Raw genomic sequence first — 17,571 nt, 5'->3', positions numbered from 1 at the left:
TCATATGAAGTTTGAACAGTGTGGGCCAAATGGGACTTAAGTTATGCCCCGGAAACTGTTTTCAGTTTTAAGGTCACTATGACCTTGACCTTTGACCTATGACCCCAAAATCAATGGGGGTCTTCTACCCAATATAGACAATCATCCTATGAAGTTTGAATATTGTGGGCCAAATGGAACTTAAGTTATGCTCCGGAAACCAAATTGCTAAAGGACAGATGGTTTAGGGGCTATTTTCTTTGTTATTTTCTTTGTTTTCTTAAGGGCTACTAGCCCATAAATCCTTTGATCACGGAATGAACCTATTGTTCTCTTTTGTTCTCTTTACTGTTATATAGCCCCTAAACCCAAAATGTTTGCTCTGACGGACGGACGCCAGGGGGTATAACATAATGAAGAATTTCGGGCATATAAACAACTCCATTTGAACAGGACATTGGTTATAGTCAGTTACAGTATTTGTTAACTAATATAAAAGGTGCAAGTAAATTTCTCAAATTACCGAATTGACTGTATATTAGGTATGTATATTCTGTGAGTTATTTTCCCTAAAACCACCTTAACTGATCTCATGTGAAGGTATGCAAGTAACCTGTTTACTTAGAAATGAAATAGCTGAGCAGACTGACATATTTTCTAGTCCTTTTATCAGTCAATTGGTTATAATTACATTTTAAATAATTCTTATTTACTAAACCGATGATTTTCATTCAGTGTTTACTGAAAACAAATTTGAACAAGTAAACTAAAAATATGATTTAATCATATCCAAGCAGGCAACCTGGTATTCTAAGAACAAGCATTTCCAAACCTTCACTGACAATGTTGATGAACAATGTAATTCATCTTTCTATGCAAATCAAGTAAAATAAACAAAATGAAAAATGTTCAACAATAAGAAGGACTTATATGTACTTGTACAATTGTATATAAATATACAAAATTGTTATTGAGAAGGCTCTCATTTAGTATAAGTTAACAGCGGAATTCCATTCTCACTAAAATAAATGTATATGTAACAAACAATAACTTTGTAAAAAACATGTACCTCTGAATGTAAAGTAAACGACACAGATTTATCATTATGAACTCATTGCACATTTTTTCAAATTCTATTTTAAAGGTCAAATAAAAAGAATGCATATAATCAACTGTATAAATGAACACAGCATAGCACAGAAACCCACTTCATTTCAAGTATTTTTCCCTGACTAAGATTTAATAAAAATTGCACAATAAAAGTTATTATGGTATCAAGATCTCCCAAGTCTATTCCCTTCACCTTCAGGTGACCTTGTCCTTGACCTTGGACCACCTTGACCTCTACTTCCTTGATCTTCACCTCCACCACCAAAGAATGAAGCAAGTCCGCCACCAGAAGTGCTTATTTTAGACACAAAAAATAACACAGCAGCTAGTAGTAATCCTGGTAGTCCTAACAGCAGTCCAGCAAGAATAAATCCAACTGAGACTATAGGCTCTACTGTATGAGAACCTATGTTAAAACGAGGGAATCCATAGTCAACAAGTCTTTGATTTAGTCCATCAAACACCGAGGCTTGTTGCCCGCCCTCTCCCCCTCCACCCTCATACTGCCTTGCCATTTCATCAGGGTCATGCTGTATTCTACCAATATTCTGTAAGTATAAATATTATAATATTGATGAATTAATCAGAATGTTCAATGTATGTTCAAGTAACTGCATGCATGTTCAGAATTAGGAGTTGAAACATTCTTTGACAATGTTTGTCTATTAGTGTCTTCAAGAGCCTAGATTACTGACTTAATTAAGTCAAATTTAATAACACAATGAAATCTATGCTTAAGAGAAAATTTTCTGATCTGATATTCCTTATACTATGTCATGACGTATTAGATGGTACTCATACTGTTGTAACTATAATGCCAATTAAAGTTTAAAATTGGCAACACACTGCTTTAGAAAAAAACATGACATTGGGTGTATACCTGTCTAGGTCTGGCATTTCCTTGCTGTGCACGGGGATCATTGTCACTCACAATTTCGCCTGTTTTTAGAATACGAACCATTCTTTCAATCTGAAAAGTATTTTATTCCATTAATTATAACCACAATCTAAAATTTGAAATAACAGAATACATTACTATACTAAGAGCTTAGCCTGCTAGCTGCAAATGAATTTACACATGTGACCAGTGCAGACCAAGATCAGCTGGCAGTTCTGTGCTGTCTATTCATAATTTAATTACACAGTTTGCTTTTTAGTAGGTTCATATTTTGAAATTTGCCCTTCTACTAACAAATGGTTTTGTCCAGTTTGGAGATGAGCAAGCCCATTGTGTAAAGTAACTTCCTTTGTTTACTTGACAATATTTTTTTCAAAATGTTCATGAAAATTAAAATTAATCCAGAGGCATGCTGTTTTAAATGATTTCTAATTATTTTAAGTTAACTTCTGTCAAAATGTTTGAGTATTAACTGAATAACTAATATACATGTATACATCTCATACATGTACACTGGTACAGATGTAGCCTCAGCCAGTCGATCTACTGTAGAGTTCACATTTGACTTACTGATAAGACTTTAAAATAATCATTAACGCATTGATCACCTACAACAACAAGAATCTATGATAACGTCACATTCAATTTCAATTGACATCTGTTTATAAATTAATAAAAGTTAATTAAATAAAACTATCGATAGCTACCTGTCCAAAAGTCAGTAAGCGCTTGAAAATGACAGCTGTCATTGAACCAAGCGCCTGACTGATCGGAGCAGACAGGGAGGTAACAAATAATTATTTCATTACAAATTCATTGCATTGCCTATAGGGAGATTGATATCGACTCATAAATATACAAAATTGATCGTATTTTCAAGCACTTTAAAGGGGCACATTTGTATGCGATGCTCTTTTTTTCATTTCTTCATATGTAATAGTAATTGAGATTAGTAAATTTCGGATGTGCATTGTATTCGGATACTCTATTAATTATTGTTATTTTTCAGATCTTTTTATAGTTTTACAAGTTTATTTGTTGTTGTAACGTTACTGTTCAGCCCTCTAAGTGGACATTGACATATTGCCTTATGTTTCTCAAGTTGGCTGCTTCCTGGTTGTTTATAACCAATAATCATACCATGAAACTGAAAGTGTGGATTGAGGAAGCTGAAAGAGAATCTCACCTCTGGTTGGTGTTGATCTCACTGCCTCTGGATTTATAGTCTGGTGTAGGCCAAAGTTTATCAGACCACCAGTGCACCTTGCAATGCTTCCACAAATCACTAATCTATAACAACAATCTGATAGATATAAACTAGATAATTCACCTCTGAGTGTCCAGTGCCCACTGACAAAATCTGCCCAATTATAAGTGACTTGACCAACTTTAGTGACAATTCCACCCAGATAAGTGACAATTAGGCCAAGTTCAAAATAATCATTTAAGATGTTCTTTAAAATCATTAAAATTAAGAAATGATAAGATAAAAAGTATGTTTTGGTATGTTTGTGAAATGAAATATTTTCTGTATCTATCTTTAACTGATTGGTCATTTTAACTGTTTGGTTATCAGTATTAAAACTAATTCACCCCAGTTCAGTGATGATTCACCTCACTTTTAATCTTAAATAATCATCATCATGGCATCAAATCATTTTCTTTCAAGCATGTTTTAGTTATATATAATATTCTTTGCATTTGTTGAGTTATAAAGATCAGCTTTTCTAGTTTGTGGTATGCACTGAAATACTACATATTTTTAGTAAAAGCTCTTTAGTTATATTATAATAATCAATTTTCAGTTTTAGAAAAAGACACAGTAGACAGTGTTTCATCCAGAGTGCGTTTTTGCCAAATTTTTTTACAGCCTTGATGAAATATGATTCAATCAATGTGTTTCCTGTGATGCAGGAATTTATTCTTAATAAATTTACAGTACATCTCAAATTATGACAATATCATTGAAGTCCACGGCAAACTGTTTTACAAATCATGCACTGCTTTGTCTGATTTTTACAATTTTATTCCTTTTAATTGTCGGTCAATATAACAAAAATTCTCTTTTAAGCATACAAGGGGGCAATATAATTATGTCCAATTATTGTCCATCAAGTCCATGTAGTAATCCCATTTTCAAAACAAACTACACAACCCTCCTTCAGTCATTACACATTTTACATGCCTAAATCAAGTGACACAGTGTATACTTGCAAATATGGAAAGCATGATGCAACTGTGTTAACAATTAATTTTGTGATTGAAGGTGAAGTTGCAATGTACATAATTATCTTTTACACTGGCTTGTGAATGGAGCTAAGTATTCCCGACAGTTTTTTTTTTTAGTTTATTTAGAATTTACTGTATACAACATTATTTTCTTTTCATTTTTCCATGGCTGAATGAATTATAGGGAAGGTGCTGATATATGCAAACAAACATGGTGGTTCCAATTCTCCTTTTTATTTCTTGGTTAAAATAAATGGTTTGGCATGACCCTCTAAAATTTAAAGTGCCCCTAAATTCTGATACAAGGGTTAGAAATGACCCCCTTACACTGTTAAGTAGATGTAATTTACATTATTTTGACTAGTACAAATAAACAAAAGAAATATTTTCATTTTGACTGTAAATATATTATGACTGTTACATGATCAATATGTTTCAAACTATAAAATATTATTAAATAAGCAAATATAGGTCAGAATAAACACATGTTAAGACCAAGTGTAGAACTGCCATGTTAAATTATTTGAGAATAAAGAGCATTCGCAAATATCTGACTCAGGACGCCACAAAAATCCTATTATTGTCGCTTGTAATCTCACATTTGGATTATTGCAACGCTATATTGTTTGGCATTTCAGAAAGTGAGTTACAGAAATTACAGCTGTCCAGAATATGTGCGCTAAACTTGTTTTGCAACGCGGAAAATATGACAGTTCCAAAGACTCTTTGTTTGAACTGCATTGGTTACCAATTAAAGCTAGAATCAATTTTAAAATACTATGTACAATGTATAACTGTTTTATGGGCAATGCTCCGGTTTATCTAACAGAACTGTTACACAAACCTGTCATAAAAAGACCAAATCTCAGATCTGTTGATAATATGGATTATTGATTTGCTGTCCCCTTTAACAAAAGGAAAACATTTAACGACAGAAGTTTTAGTACCGTTGGTCCAACTCTCTGGAATAAATTGCCTCTGTATATAAGACAGTCTTCGACTTTGGACATGTTCAAGAAAAATGTCAAAACCTACTATTTTAGAGATTTTTATGCATTGTTTTAAGATTGTGATTGGGCTGTAAACTGATCAAGATGTGGAAATGTGTTTAAAATTTTACTGAAATAACCATTAATTTTTATTTTCTTTTAAATTATTTTTTATTATTATTTTTTATAATTATTCTTTTTATACTTTATATTTTACACGGCTGATTTCTTTTACTTATTTTTTTGTAGTTAATTTGTCATGCATATGTGATTTTTTATCTATATGTACATACTTTTATTATCCTTTTGTACAACGCCATTGAATATGTATATAGAAATAGGCGTTTAATTAAATAAAACAGTTTCAGTTTCAGATGCCATCCTCTCAATATGTATTTGCAAGAGCAAAATAACAAATAAATAAAGAAAAATCCACATTCGCATCCTTGAGGTGAAAATTTGTACGGCAAATTGTTATATTTGCTTTCATTACAACCTTTTATTACAGATTTTATATTGTGTTGTTGTAATACCCTAACTGTTGAGTTTCAATGTTAAGTTTTTATTCAGATGGAAGAGCAAGTATCTGAAGAGCCCACAACTAAAGCTACATGTAGCAACACCGAGAAAGAGGAACAACAAGCTGAAAATGTGCCAGAAAATACAGAGGATACAGATGCAGCTTCTGGATCTAAATTAGAAAAAAGCACTGATAGTACAGGTATTGGTAATAAATACAAAATTCTGAGACAAAATAAAACTTTTGATGTAAAGTAGTCTACCTGATTAATGATCAAAATATTTTCAAAAAAATGAATTCCCAAGTTAAAAATTGCTATTATATAAATTATTTTATACTCTTATTTTCTGAAATCAAGAAAATAATTGGTAGGTATACCAGTGTAGTATTCAGTATAATACCAGTATACTGAATAGATTTATACAGTCAGGGCCAAAACACCATTTTTGGGGAATGGGCCTCAGCCTTTTTCTTGGGTAAAATATGCATGATTTTGGCATACTTTGGGAAAAGGGGTCTCAAATTTAACCACACTTTTAACAAGTTCTTCAAAATAGAAAAGCAAAAAGCACTGGGAAATACTTATAAGGCAGTAAAAGACCTTAATTCAACACCTTTATTTAATTTTGTTCTAAATCTATGGGAAATTTCAAAAGACTGGGGAATTTTGAGGACCAAACTGGGGAAAAAAAGAGGCAAGTTTGGTTGGGGAAGTAGACTATATTAGGCCTCTACAAAGAAGGGTTTTTTGGCCCTGACAGTTGTCATACAATATTGAAACAAGTTTAAAAGGTTTCCTGATAAGATATATAATTCAAGTGTGTGAAGTTTCAATCCATTCTCTTCAGTGGTCATTAAGATACCAGCTTACATACACACAAACTTAAACAAAAATTTCCGAGTAATTAGGGGGCATAATTCTGCAAAAAAGAAAATCAGAGTTATTGGACGTTTGTATATATATTTGAGAATATGTATACAATAAATGATCAAAAGCCAAAGGTAGTCTGTATCATCCAAGCATTTGAGATTTGTCTTCCAAACGTCCTGATGATACAGACTATTGTCAAATTTACATTTATTTATTTTAAGCTCGCTTGAGCTGGCTCAAGGTGAGCTTTTAGGATTGTTGAATGTCTGTCGCCTGTTGTATGTTGTCTGTCCACATTTAGTACATTAACACTCCACAGGAGCCAAAAATAAAAAAAGAGAAAGAATATTGTTTTGAAGATTTCAAGCTCGAGTTTGAATATGGGTCACCTGTATTCAAAAACTAGGTCACACGGCCCAAATATGGAAAATCTTGATAACACACTAGAGAAAAAATTTTCACCTCAAATATCCTGAAAATTTGTGCGAAAGTTTGTTTCTAGGTCAAGTTCGAATATGGGTCATCTGGTCACACAGCCCAAATGTGGAAAAACATTGTTTACACTCTAAAACTAACATTTTCACCCTAACTATGCATGTTATCAATAATTAGCATTTCATCCAATATCAAATTGAAATTTAGAATATTGAGTCAGGTTAAAACCTATTTCTACCTGTCTTTTGTAAATATCTCATATTTTTCCCCACAGTACTAGGTATTGATATACTGATACAGATACATAATTTTCCATCAAAGGGAAAAAAAAGTTATCGCAAAATTTGCCAATTTGGAAAAATATGCTAGCATTCAAGGTATTTGGGCTTGTGTAAAAAAAAAATCACATATTAAGAAAGTAATGTAGAAAAAATATCTCTAATTTTGTGTAAAGTGGCTCTCTTGAACACTGATTTTGATTTTCAGAAGTTAGTGAGAAAATGATATCAAAGAAACACACATTCTTTAAGTATGTTGTATTTGTGACCTAAACAAGCATGCAAAGCAGCATGTTGATAGATTTTACATAAAATACGCATTTCTGTTTACGTTGATTGGAGATCATTTATGATTACTTCTAACATATTGTAGATGAAGTACAACAGTCAGATGAAGTGGAGGTAGATCCTGCAGTGATAGAGAAATTCACTCTTGGTGTGTTAGAAATGTTCTTACCTAACCTACAGAAAGCAAAATCATCTCTCAATGAAGTCCTGTAAGTATCATATAGTCTTGATATCATAAGGGTATTAGTATTACAAGTTTTTTAAAGTGTTAAATGATGTATAAGGATGATAAATAACTCATTATTACTGTTTTAATTCAAAGGTACAAAATTTATAATAAAGACATATGGTAAAACAGGCCTGTAGATTATCCCAAAATAAATTTTGTATAATTAACTTCTTTTATGTGTATTGTGACACTTATTACATGTATATTTGGGGCATCTGTGGCCGAGTGGTTAAGGTCGTTGACTTCAAACCACTTACCCCTCACTGCTGTGGGTTCGAATCCCAACAGGGACTTTGGATTCTTTCATGTGAGGAAGCTATCCAGGTAGTTTACGGAACGTCGGTGGTTCTATTCAGGTGCCCATTTGTAACTGAAATAATGCACAAAAGGGTACCTGAGGTCTTCCTCCGCCAGTAAAGCTTGAACGTCACCATATGTTATATAATGTGTTGGTGTGATGTAAAACCCAATTAAACAAACAAGCAAAAATGTACATTTTTTTGCTCTAATGGCTGAAGGTCATTTCCATATTTTTGACTAGTGAATATTGCCTTAAAGTAAAAGATTAGGATATGCTTTTGAGATTTGATGTTACACTGACCACATAGTATTGTATCCATAAAACTGCTGTACAGATCCTTATGCCAGGTAACAGGATTTAAATTGTTATAATTATTAGTACAAGACATCAGTGTGTCAGGCACTAGTTTTTTTTTTTCTTGAAGATTGAAACCTATTTTATGTCTTCGACAAAATAAGTATTCATGAAATGTTTTCCATTGTATAAATTTTAGACATAACCAAGAAGTACTAATAGAGACTGTACAACAAGAGAACTCCAAGTTCACAGATTCTGACTGTATGAAAAAACTTATTGATACGGTAAGTTTATTATATTATCCTGTTACCCAGTTATAGTTCATACAAGCAAGTTTCACAGGGTGAGAAAAATGTGCAGCCTGATTAGGACTTGAACCCAGGACCCTCAGAATACCATACCGCGACTCTACTGACTAAGCTATCAGGCAGCCTACACACTATCTGGTAAATAGTGAATAGTTCTGAATCATGATATAAGCTTTAAATATTTGTTGTTTGTCCATCAGTTTGTTGTATGTGCATTCTTTCTTTGAATGTAACTACCCAGACAGGGTTTGAAGTGACATGTAAGCCATGTCAATTACCCTGCAGCAAATTACAGGCCACTCAGCTATTTTAAGTAATTCGTTTCGTGCTATTTCTTATAAACCATTATACTTCATGAAATGATCAAGCTTCTTTCCAACATGATAAAAACAACAGTTCCCTAGGAAAAATTCTCTCTCAAATAATTTAGAAAGAAAGCCTGAAAAAACATATCAGGAATGTCCTTTGGGTGTCTGAAGCTCTTTTCTTACGTATCATACATGTAGCTTGATTGCTTCCACTGTTAAGCGATATTAATGCACATGGCTTACCTCGTGTAACATTGATTCTAAATATGGAATTTTATCTTGACTTAACACAGATTGACCTGTAAACTGGAAAGGTAAATAAATCCATGTCAATTTTATTGGTCCTGTATTCTAAGAAAGCACAATGTTTTTATCAAACCATTTGTTCTAATAATTTGTCTCATCACAAGCCTTTTACCTTCAGATATTATGTGGAGAAGCAGAACAAAATCTGCCAAACATTATGTACAATACAGAACGAAGGAATAATTGTTAGGTTACTGTCTAATGGTACTGAAACAAACTGATATTAATATGATACAAAGTAATGTCCTTGAGAAGAATGTAATTAGAGCTTTTAGTTTCAAATGCTCCTCTGAAAAGATAAAAGGTTAAATAATAAGACTAAACGAAATAGAATTAACATGATAATTGCATCAAGATTTAATGAAAACCTCTTGCTGATATGTTTTGTCTTGTTTGTATTTGTCTAAGTAAAAATTAAATTTTACATTGTTTTTTTTTCCATTTTGAAATTGTATAGAGCCAGGACAGCCTGTACAGACGGACTGAGACCAGACTCAATTTGCCAACTTCTTTTAAATTTTCTCTTTATATTCCCCAATATTAACTATCACAGTTCCAAAAATGGAACATCTTCGTTAAACTTTATGAAATTAAGCAGGTGAACAAATATCAGTAACAATATATTTAAATTGATCAGTCAATAGTAAAAGTGACAGATCAAACTTTGTGGAAACTGGTAGCAGAGGCAAGCCATTATTTTCACTATAGAGTTTTAAAAGATCACTTTATCAGTACCATAACAAATTTATCAACCTATAATTCAGATGTATTTCTTACTATAGATGCAGGAAGCAAAACACTACCACATGAAATTAGTGAATTTGAAACGGGAAATGAATGGACTAATGGATAAATCTACAAAATTAAAGGTAAGTACTAAGTATGAATGAAGTAATCCAAGGGGTTACTGTCAGTTCCTTTATATTGTATGCATAATTGTAGAACAAATTTGCTGAATAGTATGTACAAATATTCAGACTAAAGGAAAAATAAATTTCATAAGTGACCATTAAATTTCTAGCTCCTTGTATGAAATGAAGAATCTGCATGACTAGTGAAAACTTCTACAATAGATTGATTGCTGTTATACAAACAATTTGAAGGAAAGAATGTTGACAATTTAAAAAAAAGTGTGATGGCAAACACATTATATGAAATATAACTGTGTTGAATATACTTCAGCTTATTCATATTTCCACAATTTTATGTTTATTTGCAAGCTAGAATATGAACTGATTTTGACTTTGGGTGATTTTTGTCCATAAATTGTTATGAGAGGTCATCTGAACTCAACATAATGCTTATATTTAACACTAAAATTAAATACTTCCATAAATTTTTCTTCTCAATAATCTTCTTGTTAACTAAATATTCACTAATTTCAGCGAAGGGCTGTGAAATTACAGCAAGAAAAACAGAGAGAAGAATTAAGACGTGCTGTTCAGATTGAAAAGGAACAAGAAAGAGAAAGAATGTTAACAGCAAAAGTTGCCAAACCTTCACAGAAGAAACAAAATACCCAAACTTAGCATGAAGCATATTGTTTGGAATAATTAAATCGAACTAATGTTGTTATGTGTTAAATTGTTGTGATTAATAAGTTAGAGCAAACATTTAAGATGTGTTTTCAATTCTAATAATTTTATGTCAATATATACATGTACATGTAGCCTGGGATTCAGGCATTGATATTTTTAGCTTATTCATAACATACACGCTATTTCATACTCATTTGTGTTTTTGATAATATCAACACCTGGGGAATGACTTATGATAATCCTATAAATAGACTGATTAGCATGTGGCCACTTTCTGTACATAAAGGCGTTCCAATTTTTCCTCAGACCGAAAGCATGCTAACTTTATCAACCAAAGACTTAAGTGTTGATAATACTTTTCAAAGTTAACAGTTTAAGAATGCTTAACTTCATGTTTTTATGTCATATGTAGTTTTCTTATAGTACCATTAAAGTACATCCATGTTTTCTAAAAGACTTTGCTAAGATAACGATCAGAAATTAAATTAATATAGGACATAACCATCAAAGTTATATTGATTATTGTGTGTGATAATTTTTTTGTGTTTTTAATAATCAACTGTAAGCAAAAGTACTTTCATCTGTATTAGAACTGTATTATATACATGTATGTGTGACAATGATTGCATCTTTTTGTAACCACTCAATATGTTTCTGTTACATGCTGTACAAATGTTGAATATAGGCCAGAGGCCTTAATACGAATACACTTTGAAACTTGAATATTTACTGACATTGTTGGCTACATTATAACTGTTTTCAGTTACCTTTAAAACTTGAATGATTTTAGCATTGGGTGTATGTTATTGTGATTTTGCAGTATTGCCTATTTCATTTGGAACCCTATAGTGATATAGTTATAAACATGTAAATGAAGTTATAAAGTGTACATACCAGTGCCTGCGCAACCACGAGAAATTTCTTCGAGATAATATTGATAAAGACCTATGATAGGGAATGGGAACTTCATAGTGTAGTAGGAAACAATGTTGCAGGATTCTAAGCTCTTTCTGTTAAGCTATAGCTCAATAATCTTGTAGAAATCGTTATAAAACTGTATGAGAAGATAATTAAATAATAGTACTGGTTCTGTTATTGATTACTGGTAAAGCAAGGATATGTACATTTGTACTTGATATACACAGTGAAACGAGGTCAACAGATTTGTTGAATTTTCTACATACTGCATGTACATGTATCTAAATATTTTTTGTATGATGTACAACATTGTATTCACAATTCATTTTATAAGATAAAATTCATTTTGTTTTGCTTGTTTTCATATATTTGCCATGGAGACCTATTTATAATGAGTAAACAATAGGTGCACAAGTTCAAATATGTTTTAAATTGATTTTACTGCTAGTATTTGACACTGTATGGTTTTAATTTAAAATTAATGATAGTTGATGTACACAACTGTGTAGAAGGTGTTTTTATTTTAGTGCTACTAACATTCTAATGTACAATTTAGCAGCAATGTACACATGTGTATAAGTAAGTGTTTTGAGTACATGTACACAGATGTATGAATTTACACAGATGTATGGAGTGTATATTAAGGTAATATGGTTAAATGAAAGTGAAATGATGAGTTTGTTAGGGTGTTGATGTTCTGTATATATGTGTTACATTTACATTGATAAATACTGTAAACATTCCATTGTGCAATAAATTATAATTTATGTATGAATAAAATATACCATGAAAGGTTCAGTTCTGTTTTGTATGATACATGTATGGTTATAGATAATTCCTCGTTGTTGTAAAAAAAAAGAGTAGTTTAGTTTGATGACTATGAACACTTTTATCTTATTACCATATTACTTGTACTGTACTGCTGGAGATTTTATGGTGCAAGTGAACTTATATGCATCTACCTTACAGAAGGATGGTTGCTCTATTGCTCTATCCCAATATACACAATACATTAGTGCCATTAATTATGTACATAATTGCTGTGAAGCTACATGTAGGTCAGTGTATCACAATATAACCAAACAAAAATATTGATATTTACACTGCTTTGCAATAAAATGCATATAGTCACTTCTTCAGTCCTGCATTTGTCTTGGCTTTAACAGAAACCTTTGACATATTCATCAAAACCTCATAGGATGCATCACTAATAAGGTTTATACATGTACATATAAGTAACATACTTTCTCTTAATTGAACTCTCACAGACTTGCAGTTTTTTACACCTGTGTCTTTTTGGCCAAACTGTTACTAACAATGACAAACTGAAATTCATCAAAGCTTCTAAGGTTCCATATCTATCACGAGATTGGCATGTGTTTGCAATTAAATGCAGTTATTGTTCTTATTTCACAGGAAATTCTTTTTGAATATTTTGTCTGGACTACATTTTATCAGACAAACGAATATTAAATGCATGCTCCATTTATTTAAATAATATAGGGAACAAGAGGGCCATGATAAATCATATCTGAGATTGCTATGGTCCAAATTCTTCAATACATGAAGTAATTGGGTTACATTCGGACACATCATTTTCCCCACCAAACAGCACAATTTCATAGAGGTCTCCACGAGGAATATCTAAATTTTAAGCAGCAGAAGAGTTTTAATGCATTTTTCTGTAAATGTCTTTATAAAGTTACGCTCCCTTGCAGCTCAGTGAATATACTCACGCTAGAAAGTGAGTGATAGTGCACAGGAGAGTAAAACTAAGTAACACTGGTGAAGGGTCAATTGTGACCCTAAGAGCATAATATATATATAATTTTATGGGCCAATTTTGATCCAAGCGGTATTTTAGTTTCACACAAGACAAGGTTGTTTCCATCAGTTAATGTAAACTAATGTGACCCCCATAATGGGCCAACTTTGACCCAAGGGCCATGGTTTATAATGCTTCTGTAGATGACCACAAACTAATGCTTCATTCCAAATTCCTAAGAGGGGGCACTATGGTTTTGTCTGAGAATATTTGTGAAAAGTTCCAAAATTTGGAAGTCAGAGACTGAAAAATGTCAAGACATTGCAATTGGAAGTCACATTATATAGGTAAAGAAGGAAGACATAATTATTTACACAAGGCAGTCTGAAGGACAGCTAAATCCCCTTCCACAGTGATAATGAATGTGTATTTTTTCTTGACCTTTTACCAGCTACGACTATGATGTTATGCCATGCATATCATAAACGCATAGCCTCATGATGGTGATTATTTGTGCCATGTTTTTTAGAATCTTCCATAAAGTAAACTAAAAATGTGTCTATAGGACACGGGTGCCCCTACACTCCACCAATTTGTCAATCTTATGTCTCTAGGTCAAATATTTATTTTTGGCTACATGTGCCCAAGTTGAAAACTAAAAATCTTTTATCAAGTAAAGGGCAAATACTACAAATACTGAATAAATCCACAAGAAAAACCCAAGGTGCATAAGTACACATGCTGACCAACATTCTTGTAAACTTTCAGGCCTACAGGTCAAATACTTTTTTAGTTACGTGCAACACAAGTTAAATATTGTAAATTTTTACTAAATCAAGGACAATAACTCTACAAAACACTAAATATATCCACACAAAAAAACCCAGGTGCACAATTACACATGCTGAGCAACATTCCTGTAAGGTTTCATGACTCTAGGTCAAATACTTTTTTAGTTACGTGCGACACAAGTTGAAAATTGGAAATTTTTACTAAATCAAGGGCAATGACTCTACAAACACTAAATATATCCACAAAAAAAATACCCAGGTGCACAACTACACATGCTGATCAATATTCCTGTAAGGTTTCATGACTCTAGGTCAAATGTTTTTTGAGTTATGTGACACAAGTTGAAAATTGCAAATTTTTACTAACTCAAGGGCAATAACTTTAAAAATACAAAATATATCCCCATGAAAATACCCAGGTGCACAACTACACATGCTGATCAACATTCCTGTAAGATTTCATAACTCTAGGTCAATTACTTTTTGAGCTACATGCGACACAAAAAGAGAACGGATGGACAGACAAGAGTAAATCTAAATGCCCCCCCCCCCCATAGTGGGGCACAAAAATGTTATGGAGAACATATAACCTTGACCTTGGGGGTAGCAACCTGGATGTTGAACTCTGCAGATTGTGTCATGGTGGTGATCATTTGTGCCAAGTAATTTTAAAACCTTTGAATTGTCAATAATTTATAGAGTGGACATAAAAAATAGATGTTTTTTACATTGGACCTTTGAGTGTGACCCTGACCTTCAGGGTTGTGACTTTATTATTGTGCTCTGCCTATGGTGTGATAATGGTCATCATTTCTGCCAAGTTATTTTAAAATCATTGCAGTGGTTAAAATGTTATGGACAGAAATGAAATATAGACTTTTCAATATTTGACCTGTAAGTGTGACCTTGACCTTGGGTGTAGCAATTCAATTATTGCGCTCTGCACATTGTCTCATAATGGTGATCACTTGTGCCAAGCTGTTTAAAAGTTATGGAGGAGACATAAAATGTAGATTTTTATGCATTTGACCTTTAAATGTGACCTTGACCTTGGGAATGGCAACCCAATATTTGCACTCTGCACATGTTCTTAAAATGGTGATCAATTGTGCCAAGTTATTTTTTAAAAACTTCAGCGGTTAAAAAGTAATGGAGCAGACACGAAATGTAGACTTTTTAACATTTAACAAGTGTGACCTTGACCTTTTCGGTAGCAAGCCAATTATTGCGCTCTGTAGTCGTCTTATAATGGTGATCAGTTGTGACAAGTTATTTCAAAAACAAATTCTGCAGTTAAAAAGTTACGGTGAGGTCACGAAATGTAGACTTTTAATATGAAATGAAGACCTTTTCACATTTGACCTTTGAGTATGACCTTGACCTTGGGGGTGGCAACCCAATTAATGCGCTCTGCACATCGTCTTATTAGTGTGATCACTTGTGCCAAGTTATTTCAAAATATTTTCAGCGGTTTAAAAGTTATGGAGCGGACACGAAATGTAGACTTTTTATTATGAAATGACTTTTTAACATTTGACCTTTCTTGTGCCAAGTTATTTAAAAAAAAAAATTTAAGCATGCCAAAAATTGAAAATAGCAGCAATACTGCTCAGTGCTGTTACTACTAACTTCACGTACATATGATTTTGTGAAAGTATAAAATGGATGGAATTCTTAATTTTGCATAGTTTGATTTAGCAATGTTTTGAGATAGGAATGACCATTTATGATGTGAGAAGGCATCAGCTTGGACGGACTGACCTCATTGTGCTAAAATTTAAAAGAGTTTCATTGCCTGGTCAGTGAAAAATTTGGAAAACAACTTGCATTTCCTAGACTCTTGGATATAAGGGGTCTTCCTTTTCTCTTACACATAACTAATGCAAAATCAGTAAAAAAATGTTAATTTTGTCCATCAAACAGGGTTTTTTTTTAAAGATTTCACTTTTAAGTATATTTTTAGCTCCTGGGACCTACTTCTGCATCAAACTGGAACCATTTATGTAATATTTGTAGAAGGCCATCCAGAAAATATTTCTGTGAAGTTTGGTAAAAATCTACCTCATAATATAGGAGGAATGTAGACATTGTGGATAACAATGCACAATAGACAACACACACAACCAACATTATGCAATCACAAAAGCTCAGGTGAGCTAAAAATAAATTCTTGCTCAATACTACAAGGCTAAAGGATCAGATATATTGGTATGTTGCATCGTTACATAGACCTGTAATTAAATTTTTATTTTCCTAAGACAGAGGGCAAGTTACTCAAAGCCAGAGAGGTAGCCAGAATTTAGTGTAAATGGTACATCTATACTAGAAAAGCCACTTGAAAATTTAAACATTATCAATATTTATATCAATGCAAACTTGAAATAAAACACTATTGTGAATGTGATACAAAAATATTGTAGCTTTCATGGTTAGTTTCCATATCAAAGCTTGAAACGAGATATTTCAAAGGATTAATAATAATTCAGTGGATTACATGTATTTCTATATACCCAAATTTGGGTACAGGTGAGGCTACAATCTACAGTAAAATGTTTCTATCATTCACAACATCTCTATGTAGTCTGGAAAAGGGGTCACAGCTCCAAATGGGGAGAAGGGTTGTTTTTATTGTGCCAATTACAAAAGATTCAGGATTTAAGAAAAAACAAAAATACATTTTAGGGAACTATATTTCAAATATTTTTTTTAATAAATGATAAATAAAGTGTGTATATAATATATAATAAATATAAGAAAAAAAGAATGAGGCTTCCATCAAAAAAAAGTCATACAAGCTAACATTTTGCAATACATGATTTAAGTTTTTAACAGGCTATACTTAGCAAAATTAATTGTTTAACTACAAACCACATTGTTACCTTAAAATTAAAGAAATAAATTCAATTTACCAAAATGCCTTGACAAACAAAAAAATATTTTTCTAATTAATTCATTCGGTTATCTTCTTTTATTATCCTGATTGATATTACAAACAAATATAATTATAAATTAATAAATAACATACAGTTCATATGTTACAGAAAATAGTTAACATTGAATTAATGAGGTAAACACTTCAGCTGTTGTCATAAAATAATCTCCCAAGTTTCCAACGAAAATATTAAGCACTAACTTAAAGCATATTCTTAAATAGTAGCTAGCTTATGAGCAGTATGATATGTCATTCTCATGAGAGAAAAAAAGCTAAAGATA

The 17,571-nt window shown here is 32.2% G+C and overlaps 2 protein-coding genes across 4 annotated transcripts; one reads left to right on the top strand and one right to left on the bottom strand.

Moving 5' to 3' along the window:
* Positions 1-324: 324 nt before the first annotated feature.
* LOC132746455 (protein FAM241B-like) lies at positions 325-3,621 on the bottom strand. 2 transcript variants are annotated; one of them, XM_060735620.1, is made up of 3 exons: positions 3,174-3,621; positions 1,970-2,059; positions 325-1,637 (listed from the first exon to the last, which is right to left on the bottom strand). In XM_060735620.1, exons 2-3 carry the CDS (start codon positions 2,048-2,050, stop codon positions 1,254-1,256), a joined length of 465 nt encoding a protein of 154 aa, XP_060591603.1. In that variant the 5' UTR covers positions 2,051-2,059; positions 3,174-3,621; the 3' UTR covers positions 325-1,253. The 2 variants fall into 2 exon arrangements, with proteins under 2 accessions (XP_060591603.1, XP_060591595.1); XM_060735612.1 differs by lacking the exon at positions 3,174-3,621 and adding an exon at positions 2,695-2,814.
* Positions 2,680-12,598, top strand: LOC132746441 (biogenesis of lysosome-related organelles complex 1 subunit 6-like). Of its 2 annotated transcripts, none has more exons than XM_060735600.1 (6): positions 2,680-2,773; positions 5,776-5,926; positions 7,683-7,806; positions 8,621-8,708; positions 10,129-10,215; positions 10,732-12,598. In XM_060735600.1, exons 2-6 carry the CDS (start codon positions 5,776-5,778, stop codon positions 10,873-10,875), a joined length of 594 nt encoding a protein of 197 aa, XP_060591583.1. In that variant the 5' UTR covers positions 2,680-2,773; the 3' UTR covers positions 10,876-12,598. The 2 variants fall into 2 exon arrangements, with proteins under 2 accessions (XP_060591583.1, XP_060591574.1); XM_060735591.1 differs by lacking the exon at positions 2,680-2,773 and adding an exon at positions 2,786-2,887.
* The last annotated feature ends 4,973 nt before the right edge of the window (positions 12,599-17,571 follow it).

Source organism: Ruditapes philippinarum, unplaced genomic scaffold (assembly GCF_026571515.1).
Source record: "Ruditapes philippinarum isolate M1 unplaced genomic scaffold, ASM2657151v2 ctg370_1_1_1_1, whole genome shotgun sequence".
Taxonomy (NCBI): domain Eukaryota; kingdom Metazoa; phylum Mollusca; class Bivalvia; order Venerida; family Veneridae; genus Ruditapes; species Ruditapes philippinarum.
Note: the sequence above shows the minus strand (reverse complement) of the source record. Positions and strands in the feature narration are given on the sequence as shown.